Source organism: Kwoniella europaea, chromosome 1, assembly GCF_036810445.1.
Source record: "Kwoniella europaea PYCC6329 chromosome 1, complete sequence".
NCBI classification, from domain to species: domain Eukaryota; kingdom Fungi; phylum Basidiomycota; class Tremellomycetes; order Tremellales; family Cryptococcaceae; genus Kwoniella; species Kwoniella europaea.
Window position 1 is genome coordinate 5,516,786 of NC_089487.1, and position 25,053 is coordinate 5,541,838.

The 25,053-nt window shown below is 44.0% G+C and overlaps 11 protein-coding genes across 11 annotated transcripts; 6 read left to right on the top strand and 5 right to left on the bottom strand.

Moving 5' to 3' along the window:
• Positions 1-237: 237 nt before the first annotated feature.
• V865_002090 (uncharacterized protein) lies at positions 238-4,300 on the top strand (the record flags this gene model as incomplete). Its single annotated transcript, XM_066225897.1, has 8 exons — positions 238-243; positions 298-360; positions 425-775; positions 835-2,477; positions 2,538-3,679; positions 3,820-4,019; positions 4,085-4,221; positions 4,279-4,300. 8 exons carry the CDS (start codon positions 238-240, stop codon positions 4,298-4,300), a joined length of 3,564 nt encoding a protein of 1,187 aa, XP_066081994.1.
• Positions 4,301-4,851: 551 nt separating this feature from the next.
• Positions 4,852-5,518, top strand: V865_002091 (uncharacterized protein; the record flags this gene model as incomplete). The annotated part of the gene is made up of 4 exons (XM_066225898.1): positions 4,852-4,936; positions 5,016-5,082; positions 5,153-5,299; positions 5,431-5,518. The coding sequence occupies 4 exons, from the start codon at positions 4,852-4,854 to the stop codon at positions 5,516-5,518; spliced, it is 387 nt and encodes a 128-aa protein (XP_066081995.1).
• A 1,211-nt stretch (positions 5,519-6,729) lies between these two features.
• V865_002092 (uncharacterized protein) lies at positions 6,730-8,390 on the bottom strand (the record flags this gene model as incomplete). Its single annotated transcript, XM_066225899.1, has 5 exons — positions 6,730-7,128; positions 7,245-7,366; positions 7,447-7,908; positions 7,980-8,186; positions 8,246-8,390. The coding sequence occupies 5 exons, from the start codon at positions 8,388-8,390 to the stop codon at positions 6,730-6,732; spliced, it is 1,335 nt and encodes a 444-aa protein (XP_066081996.1).
• A 275-nt stretch (positions 8,391-8,665) lies between these two features.
• V865_002093 (uncharacterized protein) lies at positions 8,666-9,274 on the top strand (the record flags this gene model as incomplete). Its single annotated transcript, XM_066225900.1, has 4 exons — positions 8,666-8,674; positions 8,743-8,906; positions 8,998-9,091; positions 9,206-9,274. 4 exons carry the CDS (start codon positions 8,666-8,668, stop codon positions 9,272-9,274), a joined length of 336 nt encoding a protein of 111 aa, XP_066081997.1.
• Positions 9,275-9,556: 282 nt separating this feature from the next.
• On the bottom strand, positions 9,557-11,167 carry V865_002094 (inorganic pyrophosphatase; the record flags this gene model as incomplete). Its single annotated transcript, XM_066225901.1, has 10 exons — positions 9,557-9,594; positions 9,652-9,761; positions 9,843-9,976; positions 10,133-10,470; positions 10,548-10,598; positions 10,669-10,746; positions 10,821-10,864; positions 10,940-10,988; positions 11,057-11,072; positions 11,135-11,167. The coding sequence occupies 10 exons, from the start codon at positions 11,165-11,167 to the stop codon at positions 9,557-9,559; spliced, it is 891 nt and encodes a 296-aa protein (XP_066081998.1).
• A 678-nt stretch (positions 11,168-11,845) lies between these two features.
• V865_002095 (uncharacterized protein) lies at positions 11,846-13,048 on the top strand (the record flags this gene model as incomplete). The annotated part of the gene is made up of 2 exons (XM_066225902.1): positions 11,846-12,448; positions 12,521-13,048. 2 exons carry the CDS (start codon positions 11,846-11,848, stop codon positions 13,046-13,048), a joined length of 1,131 nt encoding a protein of 376 aa, XP_066081999.1.
• Positions 13,049-13,381: 333 nt separating this feature from the next.
• On the bottom strand, positions 13,382-15,674 carry V865_002096 (uncharacterized protein; the record flags this gene model as incomplete). The annotated part of the gene is made up of 8 exons (XM_066225903.1): positions 13,382-13,523; positions 13,619-13,728; positions 13,812-14,030; positions 14,104-14,307; positions 14,415-14,726; positions 14,870-15,004; positions 15,115-15,488; positions 15,566-15,674. 8 exons carry the CDS (start codon positions 15,672-15,674, stop codon positions 13,382-13,384), a joined length of 1,605 nt encoding a protein of 534 aa, XP_066082000.1.
• A 450-nt stretch (positions 15,675-16,124) lies between these two features.
• V865_002097 (uncharacterized protein) lies at positions 16,125-16,901 on the bottom strand (the record flags this gene model as incomplete). Its single annotated transcript, XM_066225904.1, has 1 exon — positions 16,125-16,901. One exon carries the CDS (start codon positions 16,899-16,901, stop codon positions 16,125-16,127), a length of 777 nt encoding a protein of 258 aa, XP_066082001.1.
• Positions 16,902-17,557: 656 nt separating this feature from the next.
• V865_002098 (uncharacterized protein) lies at positions 17,558-19,571 on the bottom strand (the record flags this gene model as incomplete). Its single annotated transcript, XM_066225905.1, has 6 exons — positions 17,558-17,797; positions 17,913-18,212; positions 18,310-18,896; positions 18,969-19,128; positions 19,198-19,216; positions 19,297-19,571. The coding sequence occupies 6 exons, from the start codon at positions 19,569-19,571 to the stop codon at positions 17,558-17,560; spliced, it is 1,581 nt and encodes a 526-aa protein (XP_066082002.1).
• A 459-nt stretch (positions 19,572-20,030) lies between these two features.
• On the top strand, positions 20,031-21,105 carry V865_002099 (mitochondria fission 1 protein; the record flags this gene model as incomplete). The annotated part of the gene is made up of 6 exons (XM_066225906.1): positions 20,031-20,093; positions 20,162-20,231; positions 20,408-20,470; positions 20,587-20,688; positions 20,813-20,902; positions 21,029-21,105. The coding sequence occupies 6 exons, from the start codon at positions 20,031-20,033 to the stop codon at positions 21,103-21,105; spliced, it is 465 nt and encodes a 154-aa protein (XP_066082003.1).
• Positions 21,106-22,047: 942 nt separating this feature from the next.
• V865_002100 (uncharacterized protein) lies at positions 22,048-23,701 on the top strand (the record flags this gene model as incomplete). The annotated part of the gene is made up of 6 exons (XM_066225907.1): positions 22,048-22,248; positions 22,346-22,393; positions 22,473-22,854; positions 22,999-23,279; positions 23,354-23,537; positions 23,649-23,701. The coding sequence occupies 6 exons, from the start codon at positions 22,048-22,050 to the stop codon at positions 23,699-23,701; spliced, it is 1,149 nt and encodes a 382-aa protein (XP_066082004.1).
• Between the last annotated feature and the right edge of the window lie 1,352 nt (positions 23,702-25,053).

Consider the following 25,053-nt stretch of genomic DNA (forward strand, 5'->3'; position numbering starts at 1 on the left):
GAAATCGACTCAATAGCAGACAGCTGTACGAGCACGATTGACACGGGACTCTACCGGTCCATTTGTTTTTCACCTTTCCAACTGAAGCTCTCTTCCTGTATCCAACAAAAAGGAAGCACAATCGTAGACACGTTCGGGATCATTGGGTACTAGAGGGATCGACCTCGTTACTATCGTCCAATATCACCCCTTCCAGAATCAGCTTCTACGACGTTACCTTATTAGCAACAGGACAACATGAAGGTATGTCATGTCAACAACGTATATCTTAACTTCAGCTGATACTATCTCAAAAAGTTCGGTAAAACCATTCAATCCCAGCAAGTGCCAGGATGGGGAGAGTATTACCTGAATTACAAAGTGAGTACGATCTGTTCCCCTTACCAGCACCTTTCGCTGACGGTCAGACCAATCACTCATCCAGGCCCTCAAGAAGATCATCAACTCATATGCAGCCGGTAGACCAGCATCCGACGCATCATTGCTTTCCTTAGGTTTGCGGCCAGCTAAGAAATCACCCGGTAGCGGTAGTAACAAATCTGATCCAGATGCAGGGTCACTCTCACCTCCCCATATTCAGCAACATGACACTTCCATCACTCCCTCATCGATAATAGAAGATTTAGAACCCCTTCCAGCTGAATCTGAACCACCTGCACCGAATACCGGCAGTGCGTTGATGAGCAGAGATCCAACTGGTGGGAATGATAGGAGTGAGAGTTTCAAAGCGCATAGGGATGTATTCTTCTTCACTCTGCAGAGAGAATTAGAAAAGGTGAGCTAGATATATCTTGCACGTATAGACGGTATGAGCTGACATTCATGGTTTCGCAGATAAATACATTCTACCTCGTTAAAGAACGTGATTTACGATTAAGACTCCTAACACTCTTATCCAACCGAAAGAGATTGCTTCAAAATTCATCCGGAAGCGGAACACCAGGTGAAGACAGTACACTCGATAACTCCACACGGAAGGACGCGGAGTGGATATCGTTGGAAGAAGGTTGGAGGTTGTTCGAAAGGGATTTAGGTAAATTACAAGGGTTTATAGAAATTAACGCAACTGGTTTTAGAAAGATATTGAAAAAATGGGATAAAAGAAGTAAGAGTAATACGAAAGAATTATATATAGAAAGACAAGTGGAAGTTCAACCTTGTTTCAATCGAGAATTCATAGCGAAATTATCAGATATAGTAACGGCAAATTTACTAGATATCGAAAATGGTTCTGAACATCTATCAACATCTTTCTTGGAGATCGAACATAATCTTCCTGAATCAATCGGAGCCGATGGATTAAATCTAGGAAGTGGTAGGAAAGGGGATTTCGGTGAGATAGATGTATTAGAATCAACGGGCAATTCGTTGGCTTTGGACGCTTTGGTGGATCTAGACTCGAATATGCTCAAAGCTTTCTCTTCGGGTAAAGATGCTATTCTAGATTGGTTGAGGATTGCCAAAGCCAAACAGAATCAATATCAAAGACGGGATAAATCGACAAGTACGAGATTGATGAGAATACTATGGAGAGCCGCTCAACACGTTCCTCAAGAATACTTGGATATGGTACTGAATGCCGTCACGCTAGATTACAATTATATCGATAACATCAATGGTCGATCACCAGCTCATCAAGCTGCTATCAATGGCTCTCTTACTCTGATCAAACTTTGCGCTCAGAACAATGTCGGTCTACTTGAGAAGCCAGATGCCTACGATAGAAGACCAATACATTACGCTTCAATGCACGGTCATTCGGAAATCGTCTCTTTCCTCTTATCGCAATCGGTCGATCCATCAGCAACGGATAAAGATGGATATACACCTTTGATGCACGCCATTACCCAAGGTCATCTCGAAGTCGTACGCATATTCGTTCAAGACAAACTTACATTAGAGCCTACGGCGATATCGAACGATTTGATACCATTGTCTTTAGCATGTCAATATGGACATTTGGAAGTTGCTAGATTACTCTTGCAGTGTGGTGCAAAAGTCATACCTAATTCTGAAGGGTTATATCCTCAACATTTCGCTGCTAAAGCAGGTCATGAACAGATATGTCGATTATTGGTCGAAGAAGGTGGTCCGGATGGTGGTGGGAAAGACAGACAGGATAAATACAACCTCTGGACACCATTACATCACGCTGCCATCGGAGGTCAACCACAACACTTGGCGTGTATCAAGGTCTTAGTGGAAGCTGGGTGCGATGTCAATGCGGCGGACGAATATGGCAAATCACCGGGATGGTATTCTGCCTGGTTCGGCCATGTGGAATGTCTCAATTATTTGCTGGATAGCGGAGCGAAATTGAATGGAAATCAGAATACCCTACAGGGGATGGTGAATTTGGGGCTAGCTGCCGATCCACAAATGGACAGTCTTTCTCCTGGTTCAGATCTGATGTTAGATCCTCCAGCAGATGAGTTCGAATTGATACCGTCATTGTCCTTACCTCCTCCTATAATACCGTAAGTTCATGCGAGATCTAAACATTATTGAGACACCTCGCTTAAATCTATCACCTACAGACTCCGAGTATATGGACATGAATTCCTTGCCAATCGATGTCTCATTCAACTTTCTCTAGGTCACCCATTCACCCGTCCGTCTTCATCATCCAAAGCACCTCCGATCAAGCTATACTCGCGGTCAGGTCAAGATTCCCTCAATCTCTGGTCATCGCTTAAATTGGTCATGACTTCAAAATCAGACATGTCGGCTGTCCCTCACTCAGTCATATTGCCTTTGGCAGATGAACGTGAAGTTTTCTCATTCCAGGTCCAATCTTTAGAAACGTTTACACTGGAGTTATCATTATATCCTACTTTCGGATCCAAAGTGATAGGGAGAGCGATAGTCTTGCCTGCGACCTTCAACGATGTCACCTATCACAAAGGGATAGTCGCTCCTCTATTAGATCATAATCTGAAGACTATCGGAGAAGTCGCGTTCGAAGTGTCTTGTATAAAGCCTTTCCAAGGTGCTCAATTGGAAATCGGCGGTAGGGTAGAAACATACTGGAAATCAAAAGTGACACCCTCCCAACCTAATCAAGATCACGCACATCAATTCCAATCCCACAGACCATTATCCGTATCAACTTCTTCGCCATCCCTTCGACCTCCCGCTATCACCTCTGCTCCATCAAGTAATACCAACCATGATTCGGCGTTGGTCACGGCCAGTTCACTCTCGGGAGAATACGTACATGTGGTCGTACAAGTGACGAAAGACGGTGTCCCAGTCATATATCCAAATATCAAATTACCAGTCGATAATCTGGATATCACAGTATCGGACGTTACGCTAGAACAATTCTTGCGTATAGGTAAATCTCAAAACCTATTACTCGACCCTTCTTCATCGAATTTGAGCTCGGGTGAATGGTCAAGTATATTATCCAAAACGATGTCTACACTCGATTCGATACTTAACATCTTACCATCTGAATTCGGTTTGAATCTGTTATTACAATATTTGAGACCGAAGACAATCGAGTTGAAGAATTACGGTAAATCGATAGAAATTAATAAATGGGTGGATACGATCTTACATTCGATATATGAGAATGGAAAAGCACAATCACAATCGCAGCAGAAAGGAAGGAAATTCATTTTCAGTAGTTTTGAACCTGAGGTGGCTACTGCTTTGAATTGGAAACAACCTAATTGTAAGTGTTGAGACAAAGACTTTTCACCCGATCAATCCAATCAGATCCGATTTTAATTAATGGATCTGGATCTGGGTCAAAAACCCATTTATGAAGGGGAAAGAAAGTAAAACTGATCTTGAGTCTGTATACCATCCTAGACGCCGTATTCTTCGCTTCCCATTGCGGTATCTCATCCTCTTCTTCTAGTACATCATCAACGACAATCACAGACCGAAAGAGGTTGATACCAATTTCGCAAGAGGAGGAATCTGATTTGAGATGTTTGAGCGTGAGAGAAGCTGTCAATTTTGCCAAATCGACGAATTTGCTGGGTGTGATACTGGAAGCGACCACTTTGGTGAGTTCTATCGTAATTGAGAGTGAATTGTAGTCATCGGTTGCTGACCGTCGGAGGTGGAACAGGCTGCGGTACCATCGTTAGTAGCTTCAGTGAAGGATGCCGGATTACTGTTAGCTACATTCGGTGATGCTCAAGATATAACGTCGTTGAGGCAGGGTGCGTCGGACGGTAGAACTGTAGATGCGTTTGTGATTGATGGGTGAGTGCGACCACAACGTACAGGATGGATACAAGCTGATATGGAGTAATGAAACAGTATCATGACGTTGACTATATGATAGTCATTGTCAGTCTGGCCAATTTGTGAACGATGAGATCAAGATGAGATCAGGCATATGATGCATGTAATGAAATTATACGATAGGACCTCTGATCGGATCGTTATCTCAGCTTCCCGTACAGGAGAAGTCAATCTGACATGTATACTTCGTTACTTCCTGCGATCATCCACAAGGCTTCGTTGGCGTTGGTTGTACCGTGACTGCAACCTTTTATCTGCAAAGCAATGCATCATCTTGCATGGGCAGGTACGACGCAATTGGATGGTGAGATGCACGTACGACTCGAGTAATAAAGTACACACCTTGCAGTATTTCGTTGTACTCCTCCATCCCTCAAATCCTCACCATTACTTGTCGTACATACGTTGTGACCAACCTAATATCTAAAGCTCAAGCTTCGGATGTCGAGTTTCGCAACCTTGTTCACTAACGACTGGTTGTTACCAATCACTAACAATTGATAATGTTGACTCAATACGGCATCTCCCATTGAGGTTGTTTATCCTGTATCAGACGAATCTCCAGGATTTGAACCAACAGAGATCAGTATGAAAGCAGCCATCGGTAAGACAAACAACGACAACAATAGTACAGGTGGAAGTACTTTGCAAGTTCAAGATTTACTAGCGCTTGGTAAGCGTTTCGAGTTTGAAGCGACTGAATGTGTATCTGGCGGACCCGCTGATCCGCTAATTCCATCGCTGCCAATCAGGGACTTACATGTGGGCTATCAACATACTCAGCTTGTACTACATCTTTATCGGTACACCTCATATCGAGTAGGTCAATTTTGTTATGACTTTTGAAAGACCATCTGCTTAACGCTGAATGATCCTTAATGATCCATAGCGATGTAGAACTCACACTGATCAAGATAATCAAAATTGCTTCTGCGATATCTGGATCATCTGCTGGATACATTATTCTCTTCGTCTCGGACTTTGGACCTCGAGACCAAGACACTGCCACCGTTGGTTGCGCAAAAGTCTTCTTGAGGTGCGCATTGATGGGTTCCCTCGTATGCGGTTCATACTGCTTCTTCAAGCGATAATCAGGACAATTTTGTTCTGTAAGTTTGACCAGTCTGACCATAAGTGAGATGCTGCTGACTGAAAATTATTACATAGGACAATATCATCAGTCATCTTGATAGCAAGTGAAAGAAGATTAGGTAAAGAGCGTGGACAAGTGATGCATCTATGCGAGATGTTGTAAATAATTCAAATGACCATCTATCAGAGATTTTGAGATATCGATCCATATGACAAAGCTTTACACAGGTAGGATGTGTAAGACAGCTTTGAATTGCTAACCGAATATCCTCGAACTTCGCACTAGAATATTGATCTCATGATGGTCGTACAGGGAATCATCCATATAACTCGAACAGGACATTCCTTCAGTTCGTTTGGCCATACATTGTCATCCTAGCTGGTGAAAAGACGTGTCGCCTTGCAAGTCACGTACGTAGTGCGGGTAGTAAAGACTTTTCGATATATACACAAGTGAAAAATGGGGAGTATGCAATGCAGTCCCAGGAATATACATCTTTTTGCTAGCAACCTAATATAAATAGTTTTAAGTTCAAATTACTTACGTTGGCTTCAGGATGCTTCCAACCGAAAATAAGAACATCAAGTGAGTTTTCCAACCTGGTCATCACCTTGACTTTCTGAACGATTAAAACGAATTGATCACCTCGAATTATCATCTGGATCCTCTTCAGCTTGGGTTCTCCCCCAAAAAGGCATATCCCGGTTCTCCACTTCACCCTCCTGCTTCCTCCTCCGTTCAAATGAAGAGTACACAAGATGTCAAGCTGAGTATGGACTGGCGAGAGTATCTGGCACTCGGTGAGTCCTTCGCCACTACGAGATGAGTCTTCATGTAACCAAACGTTGACTTTCGCCGGATTGATTAGGTATATACGTTTGGGGGATTAATTTAGTTTGCCTTTACTACCTTTATTTAGGAATGCCATACCTTAGGTGAGTCGCAATCGTCATCACGTCCTTCTCGTATACGATTGATGCTGATTTCCGTCATCCGTCATGACAGCGAACTTCATAATCGATTTGTGCAAGTGATCAAATTCTCATTCGGAGTATCGGGGTCTGCCGCTGTCTATATGGTATTTTTTTGTTCATCTCTCGCCCCTCAATCGACAGACACCAGGTTAGTCAGCTGGTTGAAAGCAGTCGTTAGGAACGCGTTGATGATATCTGGAATCTGTGGTCTGTACGGTTTCGCTAAAAGTGAGTTGATGGATCATTCGACGATATGATTGCATTTACTGATGCAAGTATACGATCCAGAATAATCACATTCTACTGTCCGATAATACTTTGATAATGATTAGCCAGATGGATAAGATGAATGAGACATGCTTTAAGATTCGCTTACCATCGAATCTTCACCTATCCATATCACACAACCTCATCAATCCTCATGAACCTCCTCCAATTCCTTTCCAGCGTTCTTACAGTCCACGTATCCTCCTCCGCTTCCTTAACCTTCTTCATTCTACCTTTCTCATCAAACTCATCTTCCCCTTCCTCGTCTCCTCCATCCAGCAAATCCCACTCCTTCACTTCTCCATCATCGTCTTCATCAGGATGCCTATCCCTACCCTCCAATTTCCACTTCTTACATCTAGCGATCCATTCTGTCGCAGCCCATACAAGTCTATCGCTCAATCGAACATCGTGAGAATCAGATTCGACCAACAAACGATCTTTCGATACCGTACTTATCAATGAGGAAGCAGTGGGTGATCGACCGGTTATGAATATCGAGGGGGAAGCGTAGATATTCAAAAGATTTCTCTATCATAACAATACAGAATCAGAAACAAATATCGATTAATCAATAACCAGTCTCCGACCATCTGGTACAGTTGTACCTTCCGATCGATATCTATGTAATATTCGACATAACTCACCTCAGCCTGTTTCCAAAAATCAGGTGACCAACCACCCGCAGAATGTATATCTACATTTATATTATTCGTAAACCTGATACCATGTTTATCTCGCATTGAAATGAGAGTTTCGAGAGATGGACCTACGAAAATGAATAAAGTCAGTCATTTGTTCAAGATCGGTTTCAACAGTTCATTTTTGTGTTTATATGCCCTTACTCACCTGCACAAGCGACACTGTGGAAACTGACATTCACACCCATTTCCACCGCCAAATCCAATTGGCTCTCTACGATAGCCCGCTGGTGCGACATGGGCACTTTGAACGGTGTCAACCTTTTCCATTCTTCCTCTTCTCCTTCTCCCTCTTCTCCTTGTTGAGCTTTATCTTTATAATCCGGATGTAGATGTTTAGCTTTCTTGGGCCATCTCATCCTAGCACTCCCATCTAATCCCACTTCGCCTAACATCGTTAATCTGCCTTCCTGCAAACTGCCTTGGATATCCTTCCGCAATTTCGCTAAGAGAGGTTCGAAAATTTTAGGCTCAGGTAAATAGGGTAATAATTCTTTTAAGAGCGTTTGATGATTTTGAGATTTAGGTGAGAACAGTGAGAAGTAATGTTGTTCTTTTGATGGTGGGGTTGAAGAGAGGGTATATAGATGGGTGAACCATGGATGATAGCCTATATATTCATACATCAATAATTCAGCCTAAGATTAGATAACGTATGTTGGATGGATAAGGCTGACTCACCAAAACAAGCTACTACTCCCACTGCATGTCCCTCCTTGCCCTTCCCTTTCGATCTAGCAGTATACCAACCCCTCTCTTCACTCAGCGCGTTGACCTTATCCTGATCTTCCACGATTGTAGCCATACTAGCCAATCCACCTAGTTTGACCCTATCATACACCTCAGGAGGATGAGTGAGGTCGGTAGGATGACAATGTGCGTCTGTCACTGTGACACACACCGAAATCAGCTACGATGCTCCATGCTGCAGGGATAAAGCAGCTCACAGTGACTCAATACGTGATCAGGAGGGAGAGGGATGGTCTCCCAATCTGGAATTTCAACTTCGTCCTTCTTTCCGTCATTCGTTGTTGGATGTTTAGTCGAGGACGAAGATGAAGAAGAAGAAGGGTCATCATGTTGTGAGCACATCTCTTGAGATCACTGTGGGAAGCTGAATGACCGTCCGACCAGGTGGAAGAAGCTAACAAGATGTTTGAGAGGTGTTGAAGTGAGTGTAAGGATGCTAACATATTTATAGATAGTTTCGCGACTGATTTATCACAAACATTAGGGAGTGACGTCACCTCCACTTCGAATGTCAATTGCTCGCAAGACATCTAAATACCACACACAACAAATTCCTCCTTCCTCTTCTCCTCCATTCATCTGCTCACATAAACATCACTCAGACCAAGAGACGTATCATGTCCGAAGTGAGCTAGTCACATCCCGCTCATGCAAGACCGGTGCGAAGCTGATAAAAACCTTGATGACCATATAGTCCATTCCCATTCCCATTCCCATTCCCCCTGCCTCCACTTCTACCGAAACCCACGATACACTCACCCCAACTTCTCCTTCTTCAACAAACGCTGCAGACTCCAGACATGCAAAACGTATCAAGGAATTACAAATAGAGCTGCAAGTTCTGAAAGTCGGATTAGGGTAAGTCATCGTTCACATACATACGATACCAGGAAAAAGGAAACCAAAGGGATATTAATGAGATTCGCTGTGATTACAATGTGTGTAACAGTGATCATAACCCGCAACAAATCGTTCAAGATCATATCAAGTTGTTACATGAATATAATGAGATCAAAGATGGTACTCAAGCGTTGATAGGTAAAGTGAGCATCTGTATAGACCAACATCCGCAGAGGACCAATGAGCTGAAATTTTCACCTCCTTCCTCCTTCCTCCTTCCTCCTTCCTCCTGTCTGATACCTTCCTCGGTATGGTAGTACGCTCAACTTACTGGTAGGACTGTTAGAGAGATACACCAAGAGATGGATTTGCCTCTTACTGACTGACCTGAGGGATGATATGTAACACATCGTCGATACGACCATACATCAAGAATTTGAAGCATTTGACGAGTTGTTAGTTACAGTCAGAATAGTTGTATATATTTTTCACATCTTCATTAGTTGTATGTCATTCAGTAAAACCCATCATGCTCGTCGCCATATGTCAACTCCACATTACTGTAAATTACCATGCATCCATCCACCAAGATATCTTTATTGTTTATTTGCCTATATGACTAAATTTTGAACGGCATGATCACCCTTCTATAATCTACTTGACGGAGTTCAGGCAGAAGCAGAAGAGATGAAGAAACTCTTGTCGACTATAAGAAGGCATACCATCAGTACGACGACCTCCATAACGTTTGACATAAACTCACTGGAAGGATCGATAGGAGCAGCAGGTTTTCTAGAATCAGCAGGAAGAGAAGTGTAGACGCTATCAGAGGTAGAGATAAGTCCCTTGGATCCTTTAACGGTGGTGTTGTGACTACGACCAGTACAATCAGCATACTCCCTTAGGCGAAGACAACCCAAAGGGATAACTTCGTCGACATCGACCGGAACTCACATGGCCAAGTTGTAAGCATCGGTACTGGCAGCGGTTTCACCGTGAACCAGTTTTCTCCAAGCCTCGTGACATTCGTGGATGATCTCGACGGCGTATTTCTTGGATTTGGCTTCACCGGAGAAGGCGAAGACGTTCTGTGTGATCGCGAATGATACATCAGCAAGTTGTTCGTATGAAGACATCGTTTTAATTGACCATTCCCGTTTTCAGATTATTTTTGACATCTGGAATATTACGGCATGTCTTTTGTGCATTGTGCATCATTATTTGCCATTAAAACCACTACTCACCTCGGGTTTACCATCAGGGATTTTGTAGATTCTGAACCATTCGTTGGTAGCTCTGATCAAACCGGGAAGGTGTCTCTCGACATCTTCAATATCGTTCAATCGAGGAGCCAATGGGTCATTGACGTCGACGACCAAGACCTTCCAATCTGTTTCACCTTCGTCCAAAAGAGCCATGATACCAAGGACTTTAACTTGTTTGACTTGACCGACATATCCTACGGCTTCACCGATCTCACAGACGTCAAGAGGGTCATTATCACCATTGGCACCGGTTTCGGCGTGTTTGACGTTGGGGTCTTCCCATGTTTGAGGGAAGGCACCGTAGTTCCAGATGTAACCTGATCACATGCATTAGCTAACACGTTTTTATACGAGAATATAACAGGAATAGCTGATATCAGGAGAAACAACTTACCGTGGTGAGGGAAACAGTTTCGAACGTATCGGAGTTTACCCTTTTTGATATCTGAAGATTGACTGGATTAGCATATGGTTTAATCGTTAAGACGTGAATTGATAGGGAGGACGAAATTTACCTTGCTTGATAGGGTTGAAAGCCTCTTCCTTGGAAATCTCCATCTTGGCGTTGGTCCATCGGGGTACCTCGACAACCACTGTGACACGAAGAAAATGGTCAATTAACAGTTTCAGTAAGCGTAAAGTGAAAGGTATTTTAAACAAGACTCACTGTTGAGGACGGTCTTGGACTCATCAGCGAAGAGGGGGATGTCACTGTGACCCAAAAATCAGCTGAATGTCTCTACTGAGGACGACAGATTTACAGCTAACGAAGGAACGTGCACTCACTGGAAAGGGGAGACGACCTTGCCCTCTTTCTCAAGGAAAACTCGGTGTTCTACATGGGTACAAGGATATTTAGCATTGCCAGTAAGCAAATTCTCCCTTTGTGTTGAAGCAACTAACCGAGGGTGTTGGCAGCCTAATTCGTATCAAGTCGGTCAGTCTACAATTCCTCAGACTCATAACATGGTGGTAACTCACGCCAATGATTCTAGTTTGGTATTCTCCTGACATTTTGTTCGATAGATGTTTTGCGGTAGTTGACAATCTACGAATAGCGATATTCATATACGTCGACTAAGGTGAGGGGAGTAAGAGGAAAGAGTGAAGAAGAGGATGGGGGTATTTTGGATTGCCAACTGGCCAAAAGTGAAGTGACTTTTTGGGAGTGGGTGTGAGTGTGGGTCCGTGCGCAACTCTCTACTCTCTCTACGAGTACGGTCAAGCACGTCACCTCCACATCCCTCCTACCAACTGAATATCTGGAATAATTATTACCCCACACTTACCATGGTACCGCCGGCGTTATTTCCTGGTGTATAACCGTACCTCGGTTTTATCGGGATGTGGCGACGATCAGCATCCTCAACCAGGTGGAGGTTCGCCACCCAGGTTGTCGATGTCGATCAATAAGAGAGGGGGTGATGCGACTGATCTTTGGGATGTCACTCGATATAACATCAATAGCTGTATAGGATTCGAGCTCAGTATAGGATCACCTGGCAAGGAGGACTCAAAGGACAGTCTCCCCACCACACTCACACCCGCTGCAAAAAAGGCACTCAAATTGGTACAGAACACTCAATAGTCTGTTATATCGAGTACACTTAGATTACGTAGATCGTAAATCGTACCCTGCTAGATATACAGTCCAACAGAACCAAGATCTTCAATACACCCTCGCAATACATCATGTCCTGCCAAACATGTTCGTCCGAACTTCCCTCCGCTCTCCTTAAACAATCATTTATCACTCCCTGTTGTTCCACCCCGATATGTCCAAGTTGCATCAACAGGAATCCGAGATTGAAAGAATATATACCATGTCTGAGATGTGGTGATCCTCGTACTTCCGAACTGAAAGGTGGGGCTAGCATATCCAGACTCAGTGGATTAAATGGGAGTAGGAATGATAATGGGTTAGCAAGAGATGTAGTAGGGAGTAATGGGGATGAGGTTATATTTGAAATTGGTGATTCCGATGATGATGATGAGGAGGAGGACGAGGACGACGCAGATGCACCACCAGGATATGAAGATATCAATTCTCAGCAGAACAATGACACCAATCGAAACGAACAGATCATTCGAGATGGTACAATCAACGAAGACTCGTCAGAAAGCGAAGTAGAAATATCGAAAGAGCCTACCGACACGTTACCGCCAGATAATTCCATTTCTACTCCTGCGGTAATCTCAGCGGCAGGTGAAGAGAAATACGAGACAGTCGAAGTGACACATCAAATCCAAAAATTCGATACACTCTTATCGATCTCAAGGCGCTACGCAACTGATGTAAGTGTGCCATTGAATCTCCCTAATATCATTCCTTATACGGCCCGTTGATATATACAATCCCATTAATAGCCTCACGATCTCCTATCATTGAACAACCTGCCATACACCGCCTTATCAACCCATCCTCGTATCCTCCATACTCGCAAAACACTAATCATCTCTCGTCGACAAATACCTTTATCTAAAATACCCTTCCATCCAGCTACCTTCAACTCACCCCCACAGGAAAATAACGAAGAAAGGGAGAAATCCAAACAACTAAAGAGATTTCAATTATTAACGAAAAACACAGATTTGGGGATCGCCAATACCTATTTAAACCTTTCGGAATTAGAAGAATCATCAGGTGATAATTCCCTATTTGGCGGAAGCGGAGAGACGATGGATGGTCATAAGAAAAAGCAATTCGCGAACAAAGAGAACAGGGAACAGAGAGCTTTGGAGAGTTTCTTTGAGGATGATGAGTGGGAGAAAGAGCATAGTGGTAGTTTATCGAAATTGAGGGTGAATGTCAAACAGAGTGTTGAGCAAGGGAAAGGGAAAGGAGGAGGATCTAGTTGGAATATCTTATCAGGAGGAGGTATGAAAGTGCAGTGATCATCTACAATCTACAATCTACAATCTACAATCTACCTATTGTAACGCATCACATCACAAGCATGTAAGATCATAAAATCATCTTGCACGCTTTTGCTTTTCTGGCTTTGTCATCATCCTTGTTATATCTTGTATCATCCCATACTGTATCGTCACGAGTATACATTTATGTATGTATACACATCTTCTTTATGCATGTTGTCATCATTAACTCAAATTATATTACAACTCGTCGTTTTCGTTCGTTTTTATACATAAGACTCCACTCTCATCGTCTCATCTCATCTTTATACCACATCTGTCCTGCACCTCATCGAATGTCTTTATCGACACCTAAACCTCATACGAATCAGGCTCAATCCCCAACCCTTCGCCTAACCCTTCATCCAATCCCAATTGACCTTTCTCATCTACACCTGAACCTGGTTTCTCAGGTTTAGGTGGTCGTGGGTCGACGATTAAACCGGCTTCGATCCTATATCAAGACCAAAAAAAAGTCAGTATGATGAATCAGTCTCATTCAAAATCTCACAGATTTCAGTAAATAAAATAAAAAAAAGTCCAACTTACATTTTCATCCTTAGGATAGCTGATTGAGTCACCTCACTAACTTTTTTACCTACTTGGTAGGCGTTTTTGAACATTTCATTTCGATAATCAGGTTCCGTCATTTGAATGACCTACATCAAGCACAATTCCATCAGTCCAGCTCAACCGACATATCAAATTACATCAGCCGATATCTGCAGTCGTAAGAGCTTACATGATCTATCAGATCTATCTTTCCTCTAATCTCTTTCCCTTCCACCAAGCCCTCTACCAAACCCAACATCTGCTCCTCGGTCAATCCAAACGAATTTGCCATAGTTTGAATCCTGATAGAAGAGAAGGGTTGGACATATTGGAGTATACATTTGGTTTGGATGAGGTCGATTAAAGTGGTAGTATGGGCCGAAAGGAATGGATTGAGTAGGAGGATAGGCTATGAAGTCATAAGCATTCGCATCAGTTCAGCATCTCATGTGCCAATGGTGTTACGGTAGATGGTAGCCCACCTCAGATTTGTAGAGCAACCTCATGACCTGTCCATAATCCGCATCGACAAACGAGTTGATCAAATCAATCAACCATGAATTCGAATCATCAATCTGTGATTTGTAATTTGGATTTTCCAACAGAACTCTTCTAATCTGATCTCTATCTCCATTGGCTAATGTGCAAAAAGTGACGATCAATCCTATATCAGAGGTAGAGATTGCCTGTTGGATCGAATCAGAAGTATCAGCATCTTAATTGATTCTCCCATCCTCAATATCGTATATCTTCCTCGACGTGATTTCAGCAAACAAGCTTGGACTCCACTCACCTTCCCCTCAAAATCAGCTTGCCCACCACAATCCTCCTGAACACCCAATAACTCTCTCGCCGCCTTGGCCCATTCTCGATTATACAGCGCCACGAGACCTTTGGCAATTTTGATTCGTATCATGACGCTCTTCCTCACTGACAGACTCCTCAATTCGTTCTCCCTTCTTTCTCGAATGTCCGAAGCAGTTACATTGGCAGCCTCAGCTTGGTTCTTGCTGCTCGTAGGTGGAGGATGTAATCGGTCCAGCGTTGCTTCGAGCTTTGAGATGTGTCCTGGGAGTGTGGCAGGGAGGTTGAATGCAAGGAGGGTCTGTTCGAGTAGATTATATCAGCTCAGCTCAATGCTGGTATACGATTACAAGCCCTCATCGTCATTGAGATGTAAGTGGTGGTGACACAGGATAGATGAGAAGACATATGGTCCAGATGTAGGAAGCAGTCTATTTCACTCACCTCTACAATACCGACCCCCAGATCAACATGATGTTGTGGACTCGTACTGTACTCCCTCACTGCTCCATAATTCTTCATCGCAGAAGATGAATTTCCAACTTTGATCGATAATTGAGCGAAAGCGAGGTACGTGAGCTGACCAATCCATATCCAGATACATTAGCATACATCACTTCCATCCTCTAGAGTCTAAACCAGAGTTTATAGCTCATATAGATCAGTATGAAGTGTAAAATCTTACTCACTCTTATACTCTCTTTAATCAAATTACTCAAATACCCTCTCAGTTCCACATCCAACCTTGTATTTTCCCTTCTTTCCAGCTCTTTTACATTCTCGATCCACTCCATATCGATCTCTCCATCCCCCGCTACTGCTGAAGCGGCGCTCTCGTCAATATCCATTGTTGAATCATCGGGCTTTTTAAGTGATGTGGGATCAAGAAGTAATCGGACACTTTGGAAATAGGTCGTATAATCCCATGTGTCATCCTTGATATGCGGTATCAATCGCTTTAAAGCTGCTTTGGACAAGGCGATGGCATGAGGAGTAGGATGGGAGGGGGAAGAAGTCAGGAGGAGGGTGGGGATGTGAGTTAGGCGTGTTATAAGTGCTCGACCTGCGATTATGGGTTGGTATCAACGATTGATATCTTACTCTACACGTTTGAGGCAGAGGGAAAAAATCTTTGCTTACCTTCATAGGTACCCTCGTAGGCTGCCCAATCGAACGCCTCGACATCTATTGGCGAGATCATCTCTTCCACGGACCGACGTCGGGAAGAGGAAGAAGCGAAGGAGGACATGGTGATTGGTGTGTGACTCTTGGAAGCAATATTGCGATATTTGCGTTTTAGTTTTCGCAGCTCCAGCTGAAGAATGAAGCCGATTGTCTCTCTTGCTCCTATTGATATGATTGTTGAAGACAGGAGAATGACGATTGACAGAGGGAGGGAGAGAGGTAGAATTGGATGATCAAACGTTGGATGGGGTGTTGCGGTTCAAGTTGACCTCCACTTGACCTCATCCACTCCTGCCAGAGATGACGAAAGCTCATCCGTGGCGCTTATAGTGGCAAATCAATGCAACTACATGGTCAACATGGATGCTGTCAATCACATCTTGAATCATATGCATACCGAGGGTGTTAGGAGGTAGGACGAGGAAGAGAATTTTATCATATATGTATACACTTTTTCCAATCTTCAACAACTGTTTCAATTGAAAGCATCACCTATACTAGTATCCTTTTTTCACTACTCCCGATCACATCTCTTACAAACCCACTGCCAACTCTTTCCTCTCTCCTTTTCACCCTCATCCTGTATCCTCCCCTCCATCCATGAGGCCGTCACAGTTGGCGAAAGCATCTTCACCAGATTCACCTCTTTCAAACCCATCTCAGCTCTTACCCTCTCCTTACCACAGAAGAAACACCACTCCACATCCACTTCATCTATTCCCCTCTTCTCGCCACTCAATCTTCTTCCATCCATCATTCCATGTTCATCTAATCTGACAGTACTAGAACTGTCACTACCCTCTTTCGAATGATTTGCAAACTGCTTCAAAAGCGATTTGTCCAAATTCCTCAATTGACCTCCAAACGAAATCAAACTTCCTCCAGGTCCAGGTCTAATGGTACTTTCTCCTTCATTCGTAAATATAGGTCTAAGTGTAGAATGACCTATAGACGAAGCTAGACTCCTTATGTCTTTTACCGAGTTCGGTATGCTCCCCATTCCACCGTCACTGTTTATAGGTTTGTGGGGTAAGGAAGGTATGATGGTAGATTTGGAAGGTGTGTGTGAAGGTAGGCAGACGTGTGGGATAGGCAATTGGAGAGTTGGTATTGTAGGGGTTGAAGGGAGTTGAGCGGAGGGGTTGATGGATGCGGATGGTGGTTTGAGGGATCTTATAGGTGGTGAAGGACATTCGTGATGATTGCAGATATTGCTTGGTTCGTCATCTCTGTATCCTTCGTGTTCCAAGGGCACACTTGCAGATATATGAATGCCTCTTTCTGCCGACATGTCTGATGCTTTCTTCTTGCCAAAAACTAGTCTCTTGAAGCTACTCGGTTCGAGATTATAAGGTTTTTTACTGTATATCGGTAAATTGAGTGAGAATGTGGATAAGCCGTTGACTGTCTTTTGACAATTTTATCCCCTTTCCGTCAGATAGGAATTAAGATTGGCAGTGTCTCATTGATAATTGATTTTTGTATCGCAGCTGATGGAAAAAGATGATTAACAAAGACTACACGGAGAATAATGTTATGTGTGATTCTTACTCCAACAGTTAAAATACAACAACGACAAACTCTGTCCGATCTATCCTAGGTAATGAGTATATCTGCAACATGCGTCCTTGACTACCTTTGTATCCCATGTTCACAGGTTACAAAGGATACCATGGGAGAGTTGGTCATACGTCCCTTCGATCATCAGTGAAAGGATCAGCGTGTCGAGTCGATCCCTTGATAACGATGCAAAAGAGTACAGTTGGACCAATTTGACATAAGATATCCAACTACTGTAGCCTCATTCACCCCCTTCGTCAAAGTCAATGCACAGCCATTCTTTACTCGTTAGTGGAACCCATAAGAAGCAAAGTCATTACATCTTGTATCGTATATCTCGTCTCATCAAATACGTACAGTATCCTCGCATCAGTCTCGACCTCAGTCTCAGTCCCTCTCCCTCTTCATAGGCATCAACCCTCTTTCCCTTATCAACCGTCTTCTCCTCTCCGCATCTACCTCTCCAGGGGTTTGTCCTCCATTGATATACAGATCTTCCAATAATTTATCAATATCAGGGGTGACCACGTAATTCTTGTGCACTTCACCTAACACATGAGCCGATTTGGCCTTGTTATCCAGGTGGACGAGATGCTGGATGAATGTTGTTGGCAAGCCTGGTGTCACCTAAAGATCCAATACGTAGCAATACTCAGTATTCCTTCCCCCTTTACATATACCTCACGAGATACGGCTCTGGTAATGGAGACCATTTCCGATAGAAAAAAAGTGCACTACTCACATTCATCACTATATCTTTACCCATTACGATCTTCACTTTCCCACTTTTCATGACCACCATCGTCCCTACCCTTCCTTCAGGTAAAGGTTCGGGTGATTTCTTCCCACCTGGTCCAGTGGATCGTAATTGTGCAGCAGTAGGTTTGATATCAGGTTTGACATCCTTCTGAGCGGTTCCGGTCGTAGTGGGGTTGTTGATATCGGGTTTGGTATCTGTCGTCAGGTCGACCGGAGTGGCAGAGAGGAATTTCGGAAAGAGATGAGGGAATTGGAATATGAACAGTTTCTCTTCTGGGTTGTCCTATTCAAGCACAACAGGACGATCATCAGCTTCACTCATTCATTCGATGAACACCACAGACATAAGATAGTGATGCGTTTCGCAAGATACCACTCACATATCCATCAACCTGATTGAAATCACCCGTCATATCCTCTTCTTCCTCCTCTTCTTCACTTTCGCTCAAATCTACCATCTGAGCTTCATTCACCTCATCATCCTCATCATCATCTCCAGTTGGCGACCGATTGGTATGGGCAGGTTCTTCTATACCACCCGTTTGAGCAAAGTTTCTAACTCTTCTACCTTGATCGTCCCTATCCTGCATCTCATCATCAGATAACATTGTATCGTCCTCTCTAAGCTGCTGAGGTCGTTTCTCAGGTGAAATAGGTTCTGCTTTTACTCCTAATGCCATATTCGCATCAGATTCAATGGTAGAGGGGGTTTCTTTCTTTTTCTTCTTCTTTTCTTTTTCTTTCTTCTCATCTTTGCCTTTGACTTTCTTATCCTGATTCGACCTTCTATCTCTATACAAAGAGGTAGGTGCAGATTCAGACATGGTAGATACCAAATCTATATCGATTGGTCTACCCATCGAACCACCTTCTTGGTCGGAATGATCAGAGTAAACTTCGATGTCTTGCTCGTCAAAACGGGATGTCATTGTCGATGCGCTGGCAGTGAATTTACGAGATGATGAAGCTATACACGAGACGAATGGAAATGTCAGTACTGACCCACTGTCAGTATATAATAAGTTTCATGATCACTTACCACTGGGAACAGGTCTTGGACCACCAAAGACACCCGCCGCAATGGATGTTGAAGGTGCATTGCCTCGTCCTCTTCCTCTACCTGGTCCTCCTCGTCCTCTCGGTGAGCCGCGCATGCCCCCTCTTGGAGCAGATGACGAAGCGGGTATGTTCGATATGTCCTATATACAGTAAAGGCATATCAAAAGCTGAACTATCATTTGAGTCAGTGGGAACAGACCAGAGCTTACAGGTTTGACATCTACTTCTCTACAATACCACTCATTACCGTCAGCATGATGATCGATCGAAGTAATGAAAATCAAATCAACAAGTCGCATCCCACTCACTGTTTGACCCTTCTTATGGGTACTTTCGGCTTGAACTTCAACCTCTGCACACCACCTGAAGGCGGCACACTACCACCCTGGGAAGGAGCGGGTGTGGACCTAGCTGATATGGACCCAGATCCAGATGTTGACGAAGAGACGGTAGACATAGGTATGGAAGCTAGGTTGGGAGGGACAGTTGGTGTCGGAGTTGAAGTTGATGCCTGATGTTGATTCTGATTTTGGCTTTGAGCGGCCGCTATGAGAGAGGGTTTACCTCTATTTGGAGCTGACATCTTGGCAGTCTGCCTCTACCACTGTATGCTCCGAGTAGATATGCAAGGTAGATGCGAGGACGGATGAATGGCGAGTGAATTAGTGCCAGTTAGTTGATCTTGACTTTTGTTGTTCAGAGGTCTACTCGTACCAAAATCTCATATCACGTGTTGTTCCTCGGTGAGTTGATTAGTGTTGTTAGTAATAGCAGCTTGGATCTCATCTGTAATGGTAATTAGGAATTGTTCCTAATGACCCGCTGCGTAGTGGAGGTCGACTCCATGCATAGCCGAGCTGATGACGGTGCAACGAGAAGATACGTGAAATATCTTGCCACCATTCGAACATCTAACGCATATCGTACAGACATCCATAACAAGACCAGCATCAACAGAACAACCAGCTCGTCAACGACTCTTCGAAGAGCGTCCATCAGACGACACAAAGCAGCACTCACACCGAGAGACCATTCACACACAATGCCTACCGAATTGCCATACGCAGCTGAAGCTGAGACTTCCTTGGGCTACGAGGAACTACAAGTGAGCTAGACACATGTTCATCTTAAGGATCAGATTACGAGCTTACATCAGGTTGTCATTTTGTACAGGTATTGAAGACGCAGTATTACAAGGAGATCGAACAGGGTCATGTGACTACTCAGAGTAAATTCAATTATGGTGAGTTGGTGTCGTTCTCATTCAAGCAAATACCTACATTGCTCTTCCTCCTGTTCGAGCAGGATGGTATGGTCCATCTTACCGATGTCATCAGCTCACAACACCCCGCTCATTCATCCTCATCGTCGTGCAATTGTATCTTTCATTACTGATCATATCACTGTACGACTAATTAGGCTGGGGTCTAGTCAAATCGGGTAGTGCAGAGTACCAAACGGAAGGTGTGAAATTACTACAAGGTATGTCAATTTTACCAGTCCCCTTGTTGCCGGACCAACATCTTCATCTAGATGATGATCAGCTGTCGATTATTTGCCAAAGATGTACGTACAACTAACCTACTTATGTGATTTAGAGATATATTCCGCTTCACCCGCTCACCGAAGGGAATGCACGTATTACATCGCTGTAGGCTATTACAAGTTGAAGAATTATGCATATGCCAAGAGGTTCAATGGTGAGTATCTGTGTGATATTCGCGTTCATCATCGCCCCTATCACTTTATCTATCATAGCCCCCTCAGATCATTCAATTTGCAATATAGCGAACGGTTGTCTTACTGATAACTGTAATCTTTTAGACCTCCTACTATCCGTCGAACCAGAGAACATGCAAGCTCAATCCTTACGAACATTGATCGACCAGGCTGTTCAGAGAGATGGATATATAGGTGAGTAGCGCTATGGGCGTCTATTTGATTCCGAACCTTTATCATCAGTAAAAAGAGCACACATATTCTCCCCTCCAAAAGAGACATTGGAAGATGACACATACTGACATCTCATGCTACTCTTAGGAATGGGTCTCATAGCGGGTGCAGCAGCCGTCACAGGATTGATAGTAGCAGGCTTGGTGAAACGTTCAAGGAGATAAAGATAACGGTGATAGGCGGTGATGATGTTCCTTTCTACTTCTCCCACGGAATCTGCCATATCATCTTATAGTGAACTCCATGGTGTATGTCCTTGCTGTATGTACACACGTATGCCCCTATATGCTATCCAACTAGTCTATGTCTGTCTACTTGAAGAACAGATCGAGCTCCCATATACTCGTACTGGTCAAATGCCGAAGATGCCGCCCTGGTTACGTAACTGCTCCCTAGGCGTCAAAATTATTTTATCTGATTCTGATTCCACTTGCGCTTAGGACCGGCCGAACAAATCCTAACCACATGCACCAAATCATTCATCACCACCCAGAAGAAAAAGTCATCGCAGAGACAAGACACAACAGGTGAGGGCATTGCCATCGTCAAGGTAAGACTGCTCATCGTCTCAAGGAATCATCTCAGCTTCAGCAAGTTTACGACCTATACTCAGAACCAAGACGAATTGTTATACTGCTCTCGATCGTCCGCTTCGAACCAAAAGGGTAGAGATCGGTTGACAGTGAGTGTCGTCTTTCTTGCTGTTGACTCGAATTTCTTGCCGTCATGCCAGTAAAGATCGTGAATGGCAAGAGACATAGTATGTGAATGTTCACAAGAGTATATCTCAATGGCCGATGTCGCTGTACCAGGTCATTGAATTCTGAATCTATTGATGACGCTTTGGCTTGAGACTTCCAATTTTTCCCCACTTGATATTCGGGCAGCCAAAATCCTTCATCATCGCCTCGGCATACTGACACTTGATATGTTATATTCCCTCTAGGTCTTTTGCAATCCACTTTCATAACCAACACCGTCTGAACTGGAACGGTCATCTTCTCCATTGAAAACTCTGTGATTTTTGGCTATTGGATTCCAAGCACCTCAACTCGCATTGAAGGTAGATCCACAAATCAACAACTAGGCCCTTCAGATACCTCAACATGTCATCCTCCACACCGTCTTCATCAAGCTCTTCACTTCCCCAGTTCCACGTACACCCTCATTCGGCTCACATACACAACGTCCCACCTATCCAGCCCGCGGGTGAATCGTCAGTAGCGTTAGAAGAAGAGGAAGAGCACGATTATGAGAGTCTGCCTGTGGGTAGTGGATGGGCGGTAAACATGGCTGCTGGAGCTATGGTATGTTCTATCTCGCCTCCGACAATCAGCTTCACCTCGACCTTTGGTCCCGGTGTGGTCTGTGTATAAGGGTCAAGCTGACTTGACCTTCCTTAAGGCCGGTATCTCTGAGCATGCTGCTATCTTCCCTGTGGATTCGATCAAAGTAAGTACAATCATCGTATCGCTATGCTATGGATGCGCATTCAAATAACAGTGATACTGATCTGCTATTGGCCTGATAGACCCGAATGCAAGTACTCCCATCCCTCAACCCTATCCTCACACCTCTTGGCGTCGGACCATCTTCCGCTACTGCTTCCGCCGCTACCTCAGCCTCAGCCTCAGCATCAACGTCCGCAGCACGAGCGGCAGCACCACAACTGAATACAATCATGCAGCATGTCCGATCGATATCGACCACCGAGGGGTTGAGGTCATTATGGAGAGGTGTAGCTTCAGTTATATTAGGTGCCGGTCCAGCGCACGCAGCTCATTTCGGAATGTACGAGTTTGTCAGGGAGATCAGTGGAGGGAGGGGAGAAGGTTGGGCGGGTGTAGCTGGGACAGCATTGGCAGGTGCAGCTGCGACGATATCGAGTGATGCTTTGATGAATCCTTTTGATGGTGAGTTTAGTCAAGCTTGCGCATTCCGCTTCTCTTAATAACTGCACAATTCCTCATTCCCCTCTTTCATCTCCAATCCTGCTCTCCAATTTCGTTCTCACCTTTTGATCCACAAGGATCTAATGTTGATCAACTGCTTCTCAGTGATCAAACAACGAATGCAAATCCGAAACTCCCCTCATCGAACCGTCTTATCCTGTGCTCGAACGGTATACGCCCGGGAAGGATTGGCCGCATTCTACGTATCGTACCCTACAACGTTAACGATGAGCGTGCCGTTCACCGCTGTCCAATTCTCCGCTTACGAAAGTCTGAAGACACTGTTGAATCCCGATGGAAGCTATAGTCCGATAACGCACTGTACGGCAGGTGGGATCGCTGGTGGATTGGCAGCTGCTGTGACTACACCGCTGGACGTAGCGAAGGTGAGTCTGAGATCCCCACAAAGTATTGCAAAATTATACTGTGGGTTGTGCTGACTTCACTGCCTTCGCTGTAGACTTTGTTACAAACAAGAGGATCAAACTCTGACCCACGCATACGAGCTGCCAAATCGATGGGCGAAGCATTACGGATCATCAGAGACAGGGATGGATGGAGGGGTCTGAGAAGAGGAATGTTACCTAGAGTGCTGACCGTGGCGCCTAGTACGGCAATAAGTTGGATGAGTTATGAGTTCTTCAGTGAGTCGCCTGTTTCTGATTTCAGCTGCGGTATTCAATGGAAGGGGTTTTGCATAATACATCTCAAAAATATCACGGATAGATCCGCTAATCATGCTGTTGATGTCGCAGAGGTCCTTATAAGGCAAAATGGTCATTTGCCTGAATCTGGTCAAGCGGTATAAACCGATATAACAAATTGACAAGTTCAACTTCCATAACATGGCGGATAGCCGGGAACATGGATGAGAGGGAGGACGGAGGATGACTTGACGAAACAGTGAATACAAAATCAACACCATCATCGAAATTGTGAATAGTATAGAATCAAACCAAATGCGTGGAAGAAAGGATATTTAGACGTTCAACACCAAGCAGGATCTTCGATGTCCTTATTCACTGAGGTGGGAAATATGTGTATATTTACAATGCTCTTTTGGTATATTGCAGTAATCGAATCATTATCTAATTTCTCTTTTGGCATTGTCATATATGAATTCAACCTTGCATCTTGAAAGACCATCGTGAAAGGGAAAAAAGATTGATCTGGCCATCGCTGGAAGGAAAGGGGTCATCGCTTATGAATAACGATCTACTAACGAAAAATTCCTGTCCATACCCTTATCACCCTTATCATACTCCCCGATACCCATGTTCAAAATCCCGGTGCACCACCTCTAGCTCAAGAACCACAACCAGTATCTGCTCGAGACCCTCAACTCAATCTTACCACACCATCATTTCCAAACCGTTACGCTCCTCTCTACCCGTCCGTTAATCCTTATACATTCTACAACCCCATTAACGATCTCGTACTAAATAGTCCAACAGGATCAATCACCCCTTATCTCCCTCAAACGCAAACCGTCCAACCCATTCCCATACAATTCTCAACCCATCAATCCAAGTTTGATGTCAACTGCACCCTTGGACATTCGTCGCGCTCGCGTTCATTGGGCATGTGCCGTCTGCGGAGACGAGCGGATGAATCCCGTAGGGTTGGAGTGGTGTGTTAAATGTAGGAGAGCGACGCCGACTACTATGTATCATGTATGAAAAAGAGGGACTGTATTAATAGGGGTGAATATGCAGTGCATTATGTGATGGCCTTGCATTTTGTATGATACAATCGTGTATAGCTGGCTGCCTTTCACTATGAGGATCAATCGCCATATTGGGCATGCGAGAATTGTCGATTCCCCAGAAAGCCCAGTGGTCACGTTCTCGAAGAGTCATTGCAACGGAACTCTTCCCAGGGGTAGGTATAATCTGATACTTTTTAATGGCAGTGTTTCTGGTGAATGATTCCTCGTTAGTGTGTATGTACAGTAGAGTAGTACAACTTGAAATTGTGTATTACATGAATAGGTATAAGGAAGTCATACATCCTCGTACAGATGACAAGCGATCGGTCTGGCCAAGATAGATTGATCAATGGATAGTTGGAAGATGGGCTTGATGGTAATTATTTGCTGTACGCAAGTAACTCAAACAGTCGTTGCTTCTCGAGTTGATCATTACAACTATGATGGACTGA